We start from the raw sequence: 15,784 nt of genomic DNA, 5'->3' as shown, positions 1-15,784 counted from the left end.
ACACTGTAATGGAAAGCCCTGGTTCTTTCTTGAGTAAAAAGATACCGAAAGCCTGGCTGATCACTAACACTCTGCAAAGCAAGACGAGCAAGGCAGCTTGCAGAAAAATGGTCAGAAAAGTCTGCTGTTGGGTGGACTTCTGTATCTCACTGGCAAAATGCAGCGCTCTTAGGAACGTAGTTTGTCAGACTCCATATACCATACCCTCACAAAAGCAAAGCCTGGTCATTTGTTATCCAAAAAACAGTCACAGATTGTGTGCATCTGTATATCTACAAACACGCCTGCACACACAGACAGTTCTCCCAACTGCATCTAAATGCTCGGAGTCATTGCTTAGGAAAAATGAGCTGGCTGGATTTGGTTTGAAGGTGTTCCTTCCAGCCTCAGCAGATCTGCAGATTCTCCTTACTGCCAGCAACAGTTACAAAGGCCTGATAACATGGTGCAGGGGGAGTAAAAATGAAGCTCTGAATCACACACTGGCATCCAGTCATCTCTATCATTTTGACAAACTGTGGAGGCACATGAAGCCAATGCTTACCAACGCACACGTACAGATGGCAGGATGAAGTGGTTTATCAGCTTTGCCACATGCACGCAGAAGAAGCCTGCTGAAGAAGTTCCTGGGAGACTTCAGTCCAAATTTGTAGATTACCACTACTTAAACCTTTCAGAACGGCTCTACAGTGTTCCAGTGAGCAAGAGCACACATAGATGGTGCACTGGGGCAGAGAAGCCTCGTGCGCAGTGGTGCTGAAGCACAGGGCGAGGAGCTGAAGTTCCAAGGCACAAAGGCAGAGAAAGGCCTCCAGAACAAAAGCATTTTAAAATTACGGTAACTTGAAAAAAGTAGGGCTGAATCCTGAATGCTACACGGGGGCAAGGAAAGCTCCACACCACGAAAACATGCACCTCCCTCAACTTTGCAGCTTCCTGTGGTGATGCTGTGGAGTTCACAGTGTAAGTAGTGCTTATTGGTAGAAAAAAAGTAAAGAAAGAAAAGCAGTCTAGGCTAAGGATCAGCAGCTAAACAAAAGCACATACTGAAGATCCAAACTTGTTCCTGCTTTGAGACTTCTTGTACCCACACAGATCACAATTATTTTTGCTTCCCTCTTTACAGAACATAAAAGAAAAAACAACTCTCAAGCCCCCTGAAAGGCCCAGAGCTTTATCAACCGTTCACCAGACCAAAGAATCAGCCACAGATGGAGTAGCTTAAACAAGATAGCCATCTCTGGTGAATAAGCCCATGACTGACTAGGTGTAAAAGGAATCACCTTAATGCCTGCTGCTGAGAAAGCTGCAGGTGAGTTCACATCCTCTACAACTAAAGAGGAGACACCTCAATACTGCTGTAAAGGTCCTGTTAAGATTAGAAAGAATGGATTGGAGGATTGACATACACATTTTGAGCTTTTACAGGGGTAAAGAATATAAGAACATACATTTTACATTAACAAATGTTTGCTCTAAGCTACTCTCTATGTGGTACATTACATTACTTTAGAACACATTTTTGTGAAGTGGCAACACTTTGTACTGACAGCACAGTCCAATAAATTGACACAGATTAAATTTGACTGCATTCAGCAAAGACAAGGCCAGGTTCAATGTTACCCCGTGACATAATTCTTCGTTATTGAATCAGTCAAAAGCAACTTGTTTCCAAAACCTACAACCATCTCTTCCCACAGCCTTTCAATGTGTTACCACGTTGAAAATCACCTTGAACGTTTCACTTCTTTTCAAGTGTCCTTTCAAATAGTTTCAGCACAAGGATGAACCTTTTTTACTTTCTACCATAACTCAGTTACAGCCCCAAATGCACCAAACGCACTGTTTTATACCAAATATACACCAACTGTTTCCCCAAAATAGCTCATCTTGGGAAGCAGCATCTCATTTCCATTTTAAGGCAGAAACTACAGGTTGTGAGAAGAGCTGCCTGCTGCTCTGGGGCCCTCTGCAGTGAGCTCCTGCTAGAACACCAGAAGATCATCCCAGCAATCAAAATAGAATCCCCCAATACCAACGAGGCAGGGGGAGACTCCTGCCCTAATAATGAGGCAAACAGGCTTGATTAAATCTTCAGCACTGGAGTTTTTAACATTAATAACCAAACACATTCATTTTCAAAAAAAAAAAAAAAAAAAAAGCAATCAACATTCAGTGACCAGAAAGCGTAATTCCTCAGCTGAAATGATCATTTCACTCAGTAAGTAAATAAATTCTCTGGAGCGTCATTATCTCACCTTACGTTTCATTTCGTCATCCTCTTCTATCCTGGCACCGCCAGCATCACTGAGGACCGGACTCAGAAGAGGAGATGAACCCTGGCCAGCTGCATTCAAATTCACCTGAAACACTGTGTTCATGCCCAGGGGACTCTTCAGCACAAGTGAGGAGAGCTGAGAATGGTCCACTGGGTGGCCTAGAGGGGAAGAGAATGAGAAGATGGAGTGGAAAAAGAGAAAAAAAAAAAAAAGATACTGTGTCTAAGACAATGACCCACTGTTAGCGTAAACCATAATTGCTATTTCAGAATATATATATATATATAGGAACATACATCCAAATACTTAAGCGTGTTTTTCAAAGTACACAGTATTTTCTCTGCAAACCAGCTGTTACGTGGCTGTGCAGTAAGGACAGATGCCTTCAGAACTACATTTAGTGGTACAGATAAATTGCTTAGTCTAGGAAGAAGTGCTCAAATCCCACTGGATTCTGTTGTGTAACAGGGTTCACAACATAGGATTATACTGCATGTAGCAAGAACACCTTTTAATTCCTCCTTTTCTAAAATAAGAAATACTTTTCACCCCAGTGAAATCTAGGATAAATCCTTGTGCTGCTTCCCACTCCAGAAAAAATCCAGAAGACAAAGCTAGTAAAAAATACATTCTGATTTCAGGGAATCTCCAAAACTGTATTCATGGGAGAGGAAAACAGTTGTAGACAAAAAGGGACCACGTGACAGATTTCATTCCTGGCTCTTCTGCTATGTGTACAAATGGAATAATCCACTGATCTCAGCAAACCAGATTTGTAGCACTACAAAAGATGAACATTTTAACTGGACGGATACAACCCTGTACACAGCAAAGCATGTCTGAAAGAGGAGCAGCATGTGCTGCTTTGCTCTGGATTAGTAATTTTATTTATTTTTATTTGTGGACCCTTTAAAGATTTCCAATACTTAAAGCACCACTACAGTGAATTTAAAGCCCATTACTAGTTGGTAGCTGCTGTCCTCCGTTTTGCAGACTCCCTAGACACAACATGCAGACACCTGTGGGGCCCTGCAGTCAGCACAACTGTTCAAAACCTGCTTTTTAGAACCAAATGAAGGCAACAGACACTCCAATTATTCACACTAGAGCCAAGACATTCCTATCTAAATTCAACCTTTTTTTTTTTGACCTTCCCTACGATAAACAGCCAAGCTTCATCTGATCAGACACCTAAGCAGGCACTCAGCACTTCGGTATCTCTCACTTCTACTGCACTGTTCAAATGTTCAGTCACTCTTGCAACACTCCCTGGCATTATTTTTTGCATTCCAGGCAGAAAGCAAGGGCTAAATCACCTGACCAAAGGCCAACAGAAAACCAACAGCAAAGCCAAAAATGTGAGCTGCACTATCAGCCCTGAGCCTCGAGCTGCACCTCCCCAGGCATCAGCCTGAGCAGCTCCTGCAGGCGTTTCTGAAATTCCCTTCAGTTCTGATTTTCTTGTCCTGACAACTGCTAACTCCTGTCCCCCAGGGAATTGCTACCTGCCCACAGAGAGCAGGTTGACATCTCCTACCTACACCTTTCTTCCGTATTATCACTCCCACTGCACATTCAGCTTTGCACAACTTCTGCATGAGACCTCTGTATTAACCCTCCCATTGGCTTCACTAGTCGTCCTCTTCCCGTTGCCAGACCACTTAAAAATCGCCTCAAAAAAATCTTTTCAGACACGCACACCCCACGGCACACGTGCTGGGGGAGATAAGTATGAGCTTTCTCGTTCCCAGCGGGCAGGAGCCAGCTGCTGCTCTTTGGCTCAGGAAGCAAAACCACTTAAATGCGCAGTTGCGGCATGACAGTGACGAGGAAGCTGAAGTGCGTAATTTTCACATTGACAAATGCAGGAAGCTAAACAGTGCTGCGCTCGGTCACCTGGAAGAGATTCAGCTGATTAAGGCTGCGGAGTTAACTATTAATACACTAGCCAAGCAAAGGCATTCTGGAGCGCACGTTGCTCCTGCCCGTGCATTTCCTTCATTCCAGCTACTTTTAATGTTAACACCGGGAATCGACAACGTCTGACATTTGTTTCACCCACGCGGGGCCAAGAGCCTGTTGGAAGGCTGCTTTTCCATGTCACAGACGGTGAAACAGCTTCAGAACAAAAAGGTAACCAGTGCTAGAGGGCAGAAGGCTCTTTAAATTCCTGGAGTTTAACACGATGTGGCCACACGTTCCAGAAGCTTTCATATTAGTTACTTCTGGGTAGACAGACCCACTGTTCAGACACGCGGGGAGCAGAGGGATGTGATTTACCACAGACACTCCACCGCCCGCCTATCTCCGTCAAACCATCTGGTTTTCACTTTATCACTCCGTCAGGAGAAGACGGCCATTAAATCTATTTTAAACACTTATTAGCGCATTTGTATCCGACATGGAGATCCCTGATCCCTGCAGACAGAGTAAAATGAGAAGCCCAAAGCAAGGGCCACGGTGCCGGACGCGAAGGCAGAGCTCCCTCGCCCAGCACTGGCACCGGGGCCTTCTGTGTGGCAGCTGCCCGGAACATGGCTGCCCTGCCCCTGCCCACACACGGCCTCGGCTCGCTCCCCGAGGATGACAAGGCACTGAAGGCAAATTCTGTAAAAGGGACATTCCTCGGTTAATGTGCCATCCAAAGTTAGGCTTTTCTAGGAAAGGCTGCAGAACATCATGCAGAGCTGGGATTTTTTTTTTTTTTTTTTTTTAATTATTGCTACATTTGGGGATTTTGTTTGCTTGCTTGCTTTTTTCACTGCTTTCAGCAGGCATTGAACATAGAAAACTCCTTGTGAGGTGGGACAACACAGGCGGGAAGGTGACGGTGTGGGAACACATCCCCAGACAGCACGGCCCGCAGCAGCATGGTGGGCAGGGGCCTGCTCGCAGTGGGGCCGCCCAGGTGCGTTCTGCCCCAAGCAGAAACCACTTCTCTACTGTCAGCGCCCAAGGCGAAGGTCTGAAATCGGGGAGCCCTGCCGTGAGCTGGAACGTGTTTCTGAGCAATGACGTGGCTATATCCCTACGTAAAGCAGACCCTCAGACACACGACTGTGTTCTGTGCTTGACAAAGTTTTGCTTTCACACCGCATACCAACATCAAGACATGGGAGTTCAATGTGACATTCCACACTCTCTAAGTAAAACATTTAAGAACATGAATACTTTCTTAGTTAATTATGTTATATAGTTAAAACTAAATATCCTTAGGCAAACAAAACCAGGGTTTTGTAACAAAGACCAGCATGAATATAATTTTTTAAAAAAAGCACATCTAACAGTATTCCACTCACTGGTTTTGATGATCACAGCCACACTTCAGTGAGAATGCCAGCCTTATCTTTCACTGCTACTGCATAATATTGTCATTTTAAAATTATTGTTTATATAGCCTTCTTTTGTCCAGCTAAAAAATGTGAAAGCCTCTATCTAATATACAAGACTATGACTCAATATAAACATTTTTCCACTCTATTTTTTTTTACTGATCTTCAGTATATACAGATGTGAAGATTCAAATTAAAATTTGAAATAGAAAAATGTTCAGAGTATTATATGAAACCAGACACAGAAGGTGCATTACTGGATTATTTTAGGTCTACTTAAAAATAATAATAATAATAAAAAAAATCAAACTTTAGGCCAGCTGCTGTAACCATTACCTTACCTTGTATTTTCATCAAGAGTCACTGGCATTATTAAAGTTAGCACGCATTTGTGGTTTTTTATGTTTGTTTCTTTTTTTCCTGTAGTTGCATCTATTTAAATTCGCGCCCTATATCCAAAATCAATTTGTAATAAACTAGAATTGTCCTTGCAGAAGACGCAGCCACACATTTCTTAGTGGCCTTGCTCACAGAAATACTGCAGAGGTCTTCTCTAACCTGTCAGGCATTTCACAGGGAATTCACATCTTTGCCCAGCGCAAACCTCAGATGTGGGTAGTGGAGGAAAATTTTGGAAAAGCACTATCTGACATCAAGGACTAAGCATTTGTGCAATCAGCAACAACAGAGAAAGCAAGGAAGAAAGCAGAGGGCAGCCAGGTCTTAGGCCTGACTTGTCAGTGAGCCAGTTTTGGTACCACATTAGGGGCAGCAGCAGGGAGACGTGCTGGGGAGATCCAGCCACCTTACTGGTCAAATTTCAAGAATGAAGAGGAACCAATATATGAAAAGTTACAGCTAGTTTACCTGAAAAGAAAGAAAAGTTGAATATGTGGAGAATTACTGGCTAGGTTATACCTATCCATAACACTGACCTTTTTATCATTTGAACCATCTAATTTCTGTTGTCTAAAATCAGTCATGTGATGTTCACCCTAATAAACTGATAGTCATCCACATATATATACGCTGATTGTTTTTTGTTCCTGTTATAAAACAAGCTAAATTGAAGCATACTTATACAAAAGAGAGAATACTTCACGCCTTTGTTCTCTCACACAAGGAAATGTCAAATAAATAAAGATTTAAAATTGTGTGCCTGAGTTTTAATTGTGGTTTTAATTTTAAAAGTGGCTCTGGAAAGCCAGCATGCTAAACCCAACAACTCTCTTTCCTGTATGCCTTCAGAAGCATGTCAGATGGCATTAAGAAAATAAAGTTTTTGCTTCCCACCAATCCTCTCTTCAGCACTGTAAATCTTTAGAAATGCAACACAAATGTCTTTCTTTTTTTCAGTAAAAAAATCTGCTCTATAAGAAACGTTCAGCTCCACCAGGAAAAGGGAGATGGTTGAGGTGGAATATGGACTAAAAAAAATAACTGTGAACATAGTTATGGTGGCTGAGAAGACTGGAGTTTGATTTTCAGATCTCAGAAATTAAATGTAAGATAGGTCTGTCCTGTCTCACATTGCAAAGTTCACTGCCTAGACATTTCAGAAAATAGAAGAGAAGCACCCAGCTCACAGCTCTGTGTGCTTTCCTCTGAGATTAACACCATTTAAAGTGTTAAAGGTTCCCACTAGAGGACTAGACCAGTATGTTAGAGCACTATTTTTGCTAATTATATCGAATAGCTTTTACTAAAGGTTTAAAGAGAAGCGGACTTAATTTGATCTAGATGGAGACAACACAGGGTGAAGTTTTTGGCATCACTTCTCAGTTATTTTTCAGAGGATATTTCCATTCTTCAGTCCAAATTAAAGCACTACACATAAAGCTACGCTTGAACATGAAGCTTGATAAAAATAAGCTCAAGCCAATATTGACCTGTATGTGTTCAGATTACTACTTCACACAAACCTCTGCAGCACAGCTGATGTGAATGGCCAAGGTTTCGACCTAAATGGTTTATTTGTTGCAGGTACATTATTTTCTTGATTCTATGTGAATATTGGTTTAACTTTGCAGGGAAAACAGTCCATCAAATTCAGCCCCTGTAACAAAGTAATATGACATGGTAAGTTCTAAGATCTCCTGATGTTCCAAAGGAAGTCAGTGGCAATTTGTTTAAATAATTCCTCCTTGATGAAAAACAAAGTGCTTTAGAGTGGGTGTTTTTATTTCTAACTCAGTAAATAATCGTAGTGAGAATAACTCCAAAAAAATACACTAATTCAAGTTAGCCCAGAAACCTGCTCAGTTCACTTATATGCATACTACTGACTTTTTTTCATCAAATGTTTACGTGATCAAGGAAAAGATTTACCCACATCTTTATCACAAACTCCTGAAGGTGAACTCTGAACCTGGAAAATATGAAGCAATCTAACTGACTGCATACCCCACGTTTAGAACAAATGATAGGTCTTCTATAAAAACAATTATACAGAAGACAGTCCAAAGGTCATATCCAGTTTAAAAGAAAATGAATCCACAGTAAGGTTCCACTCTAGCAATTATATTTAATTTTTACTCCCATTTCTATTCCAAACAAAGGTTTGTAGAAAACAGTAATCTGAAAAACACACAACAATATTTGGCTGTGCTGTACTTTCAACAAAAGGATGTAAGAGGAAAACTGCCTTGAGAAATCTGGTAATAAAACTCTACGATGCTTTGGCTAGCAGAAGAAATATTCATTCTATATCAAACACAAGGGTAACGAAAAATAAAGCTAAAAAGCCCATGATGTCATTTATATCCAAGTTTTCCTTATTTTATTGCATAAACAATTGAAATTATGAATTAGTACAAATCTGCAGGTTCATAACTGGCAATCTCAACAGACACAAAGATATTAAAAGTCCCAACATGTAATTCAATAAAACATTTACTGTATAAAAGATAAAAATTCAAGAGATCAGATAAGAAATTCCAGCCCTCTTTGTTTTCTTAATGTAATCCTTGCCTGAAAAGAGTAGCACCTAGTAAACTGGGGATTCACTCTAACCAAAGCACGTGTGTATCCATATGTATTGATAAAGAGGCATTTCTGGTTTCTTACCAAGCTGCAGAACTGTCACAAACCACACTCTTGGTTGCCATCTGAGACTCGCATGTTCAAACAACAGTAGAATATTGTGACTTTGAAAAAACTTGTAGCAACACCTTCCCACAAACCAGGTTCAATGAACCACGTTCCAAAGCTACAGCTCACTCTGTGGACTAATCCTGCAATGGCCCACAAGCAGATAATAAATTAAGTGGATTTTATGACACACGTTTGGAACTGTAAAGTCTCCCCATCTTCATACATATAGTATATATGTAGGCTCATACATATACACAGCATTAGTGACAAGTTCAATGTAGGATCTACTAAGAGGTATAGGTAATGACAGCTAAAAGTCTACAATGAAGACTGTGTTGTATATTCATTCACTCAGTCGATACCTGATAATTATGGCTTAGAACTTTTTGCAAAATGACAATAATGGGAATGACTTACCGACAGGTTTGCACCAAATTGCATAGAATAATGACTTTTATTATCTTCTCCACAAAATCTTACCCTTATCAAGATTTGCAGCTAAACAAACTACCACCACCACCACAGAAAGAAACCACTGACCAAAAAAGAAAAAAATACAAAAGTCAACCCTTAAACAAAATCACCTATGATCACAATACAAATATACACGGGAAAAAGGAGATCAATACTTGGTATTAACCAGCGACTCTGAAATTCACTGGAAATTAAAGTGAAAGATTTGCGAGCAAATCAACATGTTGCCCTACTCCATTCTAGGATAAAATATGGTAATGCCTGGGAAATATACAACAAGTATTACTCTAAAAATGAATAAGTATTTTAAAATTACAAAGTATACAGACAAGCAATAATACAGGCTAGTAAGGTTTACCAATGATAAAACGGGTGGCTGATAGGTCAGAGAATATTCTATGACCAGTGTTATGTGCAAATTAAGAGAGATCCACTAACTACATACACGAAGATCAAAATGTTCTTGTGTACTGCTTTATATTTAATAAATGCACTTAAGAGCAGAATGGTTGTAAATAGGCACATATGGCCATATAGGCACAGATTAACTTATCTTTTTAAGACACATTTCTTCAGTCTTTTAGTCACGCTGCAAGGCGCACACTGAGTACCGCAAGAGAGCTAAATCTATCAGCCTAACTCACTTGGAAAAGCCAATAGTATTGACTAATTGAAATAGGACCTACCCAACAGAGGGGAACGCAGAAGCAAAAGCATGGAGAACAGGGGCAATGGGTCCATGGCTTGCCCCCCCTTGCTGAAGCACAGCTGTGCCCGCTGGTGCACCGTCTGGAGCAAAAGAACAAACCTGACAACCCCAGTGGTTCTTTCTACTGGAAAAATGCAGCACTAGAACTGCATGCCACCAACAAATCTAAGTACCTTGAAGAGCATGACGTCCCTCCAAGCCTCCCAGAAGCGGGGGCAGAAAGTAAACATGAAAGAACATACCTCCTCTCCCCTATGTGGTCGTTCATGGAGAAGACACCCATTCACTTGCCATGGGCAAGTGAAGCTTTGCAACCACGGTTTCACCTGCTCCTACCATAGTTCCTCATATTCTTCCTTCTCAAGGTGAGCATGCACAGGATACCCCATAAAGATCTCCTGATTCTTCTTACATACTCTCCCCCCTTTTTAATATCACTATCCCTGCAGCAGCTTTCACTGCTCGGGATCCATGGGGGTCCCAGCTCCTGATGCTGGCACTGTTTCAGCATCTGCCAGCACCCCGCTCACCTTCTTGACAAGAAAACTTGGGTACTCGGGGAAAAAAATGAACCAGTACCAGGAACTAAGTTTAAGCAGCTTCAACATTGTAAAAAGACAACAAAACAAACCCCCAGGAGTAACTGGGACAGCACAGCTGGCATTCAGGACATAACCGCACTGCACCAAAGTTCACACATCACCTTACACTATTCAAAGACAGTGTACAAACAGAGAAGGGAAAGCCTTTCCTTCTCTCGCCTTCTCCTGCCATATCAGGAGGTTGCTGGGGGAGAAGAGGATGCCTGGCATGACTCTAATGCACCAGAACAACTGGTAATTGATGCATAAGTCACCATGCAGCACTCAAAGGCAGGCTGGTTTTCACTCCTGTCTCCATCAGAAAATAAATCTGAACTCACCCCTGCGCAGGAAATCAAGAAGCTTTTCTCACAGCTTTCCTGCTATAGGGAAACTGTGACATACAAACTAAATTTTCTCCTCTTCCGTGCCTATGTGGAAAACCATAAATAAAAGGAAATAGCCAATCATGCAACAGTAGGCTTCAAAAGCCATATAGCTCTAAAAATCAGAAAAGGCCAGGAAAAAAACAAACAGAAAAACACCGTGACAGCCATAAGCTATCAATTACCAACAGCAAAGATGTAACTAGCAGGTGCCAGGGGCATAGGAAGTAGGGTATCAGCCAATACTGAACTCTTGCTCCTTTAACCAATTCAGGTGTGCCTGCAAAGAACGTTCTTTCTCTGCTTCTCCACATCCCACACCTGGGAACAGAGAAAGCAGCACACCACTTACAACTCCACCGCAGTGTGCAATCCTAGCAAAGGATACTGGTTTTTAGGTGCTGACCTGCATTGTCTTTATGCAAGCATCCCCACTTCAGATATAGAACAGAGTCAGAAGATGTGAAAGATCAGTGCTCCTGGTGACACACTTAACTAAAACCTTAGCCTGAACAGCTCCATACCTGGATCAATGCTCCCCTTCCTCACACCCTTACCCCAGCCCATCCTCTCCTGTGGTTAGAGGCATCTTGCTCTAAAAGCTAACGGACCAGGACCCTAGTCACTCCAGCTCCTTTAAAAACAAAATGGGTATCAGATTAAGACTCTTACTACTAGTTTTTAAAAAAATCCCTGAGATTTAAAATTGCCAACAGAAATTCTGCATAGCTGCAAAATACAAAGAGAAGAAAAATATAGGCACTTCTTGGGACTGACTGCTCTGAAAGACAGTATATCAGCAAGCCTCCTCTTAGGCTTACCAAGCACATTGATTGAAATTACAGAAACAAGCTTTTTTCTCTTCTTAAGATCTTTGGAAATTCGAGAGAATTTAGTTGGACTTATTCCTATATTAAGCAACTGTAACATATTTAGAGAGAATGCTTGTGATTGAGGCATGAAACATAAAACAGAGGCAGATGTACTTATATGAAAATGGTTCAATCTTGATTTTTGTTTTTTGAAGATCAAAGACATTAAAGGCCGCCTTCTAAATCTTTATCCACATTTTAGTTCCCAACCCTACTACTTGTAAGAGAGTTCGTAAACAGAAGTGTTTTTTCTGATTTTCTTTTTCAAGTTACATAATGCAGTTATGGGAAGGAAACCTGACCAAAAAAATAGTAATAATAAAAAAATAAAATAAAGGAACCAGCTTTTGACACAGCTGAAGACCTCCTCCAAGTGCCTATTTTCAAGTCACATGTATGACACAATTTCCACAGGTATGAATAAAGTCAAATCAAGAGCTACAGAACACACATTCAGCAGGGGAAAAAGAAAAAAACAAAAACAAAACCACAACTCACACACATAGCACTTACAAACAAAAAAGACCAATTAAACAGCTGTACATTCCTGTAAGTTCAAACTAGTTCTAAATGTGCTTTGATTTTCTGTGCCACTGGCAAATGCGACTGGCAAAATCCCATTCAAACACAACAACTACAATGCTAGTAGGTTCCGTGAGTACTAATCACGTCTTGGTAAGTACTAAACTAGGAGAAACGGGTGACTAAAGGATGTTTTACCTTGTCATGTTCTACCACGCATTGAGAGGAATTCCCTTGAATTTTTAGTTATCAGAATTTTGTGAAATACTGGTATTTTGTAAATGTTTCACTAAGAAGGAATGTCTTTTGGCAATACATAGAGACAACAAGTAAGAAAACTGATACAAAATATTGAATATAAAATTATACTTATCACAGTAAGTTGCTTATTCTGGAGGCATTGATTGTACTAGTACTGCACTATCTCCTTCTCCTTTTAATAAAAAAGCCCATATTTTAATGAAAAAGTTAAAGCTATCACCAGATTTCCCTGCACCTGTCTTTCCCCAGATCAAGTTGACTTTTATGAGCTGATTTGTAAGCACTTTTATGCAGCATAATTAAAAAAAGAAAAAAGATTAGAAAAATGCAATGGGGGTTAAGTGTTTTTGCAGTCTATGCGTGCATCTCCAAAGTACTGAAAAGCAGAAGTGTACTTTTTTGTTGCTTGACTGTTGAAGGCACTTTGTAGTCAGAAAATACAACGATTGTCTTCACAAGAAGTTTTGTTGGCTCCCATTTTCATTTGACCATGTTGCATAGTTCTGTATCTTAAAACTATCCTTCATAGTTGACTTGAAGATTATCCTTTTTTGTTTGTTTTTTGATTGTCGAAGAAAAAACAACACAAGGACTCTCACTGCAGTGCAGGACAGCAGCTAATTTACTGGATGTGGCTGCTCATTAACAATCATTTGCAAAAATAGCTGTTGTGTTCAGCATATTATATCATGTTCCTAGCCAAAAAAAATCCTTCAACACTGTAGTTTGCGATGAGTCTGCATGAGTGAGCTGATGGTTCGTAAGTTCTCTGAAATCAGTGGTTTTTCCTACCTATAGTATTTTGAGGACATTGTAGCTTGTTATGACACATTCTGGATGTAGTTTGATGGATATAATGCAGTACCAGAGCTAGGATGCTTTAAGAGAACTGAAGAGACACAGAAAAAAAAAATCACTTATGGTATGTGATTTAAAATCCAGCCACTGGATTAGTTTTCTTGTTTAAAGTGACTGACATCACACCTTTCTGGCTTCTAAGCCTAAACAGCTTAGAGAAATCCCTCCTAAAAATCAATGAATCAATGATTGACATGCGCCTTCTCTGTCCAATCTTCCTGAGTGAGATTTTTTAAATTATTCTGAAAATCAAAAGTAAAGTTCTCACCAGTTGCTTGAGCAAAAGGATTACTAAAGACAAGGTTTACATCCAGTGGTGCAGCAGTTTCAGAGTCCCAGGAGTCTGTATCTGTACTGCTAGAGTCTTCCGTGGTGGTAGGTGGATAGCTCAGCTGTTCTAGCTGATCAATGATGTCACTGAACTGGAAGGCTGAACTGGACTCAGAGCGGATTGAGTAGGCTGGGAAGTTCACCATCGAGCTCGCCTCCGAATGGTTAGCGGAGCTGTATGTGTGCAAGGAGGACGTACCGTTTAGTGGCAAATTATTGAGGGAGCTGCTCTCAGAACGGTTGTTGATGAGTGAGCTGGTTTCAGAAGGGCTCAGGAGGCTTTGCATTCTGCTTGCTTGTGCCTTAACCTCAAACAGCTCTGAGGTATCTGATGGCCTCTCATTGCCATTGAAATCACTCTCTTCTTCAAATTCAAACTCGTCTTCCATATTCATATCTACCGCTTCTGTTGAGTACCTGTCAGGGCTGGACTGAGAAGAGACTGTATTTTGTTGAAGGGCTTCTTTAGTTAAGCCAGGCAACTCTGATGCATGCTTCGATAAATCAGAGCCCTTTAACTCCAAACCGCTGTACACGTATGAAAATGCCTCAGAGCCCCCAGCAAAAAAGGAAATTTCTGCTGGGTCGTCATCAATAAATTCCTCTGACACCTGTAACTGTGAATTTGTCAATGTGAAAAGAGGGGCGCCCCTACTGCAGTGCTGATGCTCTTTTTCAGCGACAAAACCACCTGTGGTAAAGTCATCCTCATCATTGTCATTTTTACAAAGAGCCCTACTCTCCTTACTACTCTTCTCTATGTCTAGATCTAAACCACAACCACTCTCAGCAACAGGACAAGCAGGGTTACAGTTTCCTGCAACACTACCAAACCCAACACCTTGGAATGACTGGAACGTGGGAGATCCAGGCTGCTGCATCAATTTCCTCCCTGTTTCTTCTACAGGCGCTGCAGTATTTTTCTCTGGAATCCTTGCGTGTGGCACTCGGGGGTCCAAAGAGGAAGGGCTGGTTTCTGCAAAGATGGGCAGGACAGTAGTAGGAGTGGCCGATGAATGAAATGAGTGGAAGGGGACAGTCGCTGAGGCAGGAGACCCTGGGGTTCTCAAGCCCTCAGTGAATGCACTCTGAGGAAAAGAAAGTAAGAAAAGAACAGGTAACAAGATTTTTATAATACAAACAAAACAAAACCAATGTCTGTCTCCTGACGCAAAACATGCGTGCTTCAACAAAGCTCACTTTATAGCAAATAAAACTTTGCATGTAGAAATAGATCTAGCATCCCCAGTAAGAGGCAAGATCTCTTTTTCCCCAGATTCTGGTAACCAGATGGAAAATTGAAACCGTGTATTTTATAGCCTCTGCTGAATAGCATAAACAACATAAAACAACACAAAACAAGAACTGCCAAATCTTCAGTGCTTCCTTAGCCTCTCACATGTAATGCAAACACATTCAGTGAAACAATAAACTGTTGCAATTATACATTTATTTCTTGCCTGTGGCTGTAGAAAGCATCTATACAATGAACTCAAGACTGCCACAAAAAGAAGGCAGATAGTAACTGAACACAATCTAATCCTCTGAAAGAGTAACACACTAGGAACTATGACATCTTCTGAGTTAAACTGAACTCTGAAAAGGAAAATATTCACTTTAGACTCCATAAGCTACAACTATCAAAACTGCTACTACCTGCAAAAAAAGAAGAAGAACTATGCATCAGGAACAAAGATTAAACAGTGCAACTGATTCCAGACAAGAACTGCACTTAATCACCTTCCTGTGCAGTCACCTTGGAAAGGTGCTTGTCAGCTCTACTGATTGCACTGCCTACAATGCTGCAGAACTAACCTGTTTTGGCACGTCTGTGTTTGAAGCATGAGTAGACACTCTGACTTTGCTGTGCCTCCTGCAGAAAAGAGAGCATCCTGTGAGCATCCAAGACATCAATCAGCCTTCTCCCTTCCCTCTTCAGCTATATACATTCTAAGAGCCAATAAAAAAAGTCTCAAGATGAATTTTACTACGTTCTGTTAATAAACTAGTTCAAGATTTAAAAATTGACAATTGCTTTAAATTGAACAACACAGGAGTGAGAAACATACAGAAAAGCAAGATCCAGA

At 40.9% G+C, this 15,784-nt stretch overlaps 1 protein-coding gene across 6 annotated transcripts in view; it reads right to left on the bottom strand.

Moving 5' to 3' along the window:
* The window catches only part of FARP2 (FERM, ARH/RhoGEF and pleckstrin domain protein 2), an 82,893-nt gene that overhangs the window by 17,410 nt on the left and 49,699 nt on the right, over positions 1-15,784 (bottom strand). For 5 of the 6 annotated variants that reach the window (XM_035334221.1, XM_035334220.1, XM_035334223.1 and 2 more), the window contains exons 12-15: positions 15,513-15,570; positions 15,229-15,233; positions 14,539-14,783; positions 2,259-2,437 (exon numbers count right to left, since the gene is read on the bottom strand). In XM_035334221.1, the coding sequence (XP_035190112.1) occupies positions 2,259-2,437; positions 14,539-14,783; positions 15,229-15,233; positions 15,513-15,570 (487 nt within the window). Of the gene's footprint in view, positions 1-2,258; positions 2,438-14,538; positions 14,786-15,228; positions 15,234-15,512; positions 15,571-15,784 lie in introns of all 6 variants that reach the window. The other variant, XM_035334222.1, reaches the window with a different exon arrangement.

The sequence above is a fragment of the Oxyura jamaicensis genome, chromosome 9 (assembly GCF_011077185.1).
Source record: "Oxyura jamaicensis isolate SHBP4307 breed ruddy duck chromosome 9, BPBGC_Ojam_1.0, whole genome shotgun sequence".
Lineage (NCBI taxonomy): Eukaryota > Metazoa > Chordata > Aves > Anseriformes > Anatidae > Oxyura > Oxyura jamaicensis.
The sequence above is the reverse complement of the archived record's forward strand: the minus strand, read 5'-3'. Positions and strand labels throughout refer to the sequence as shown.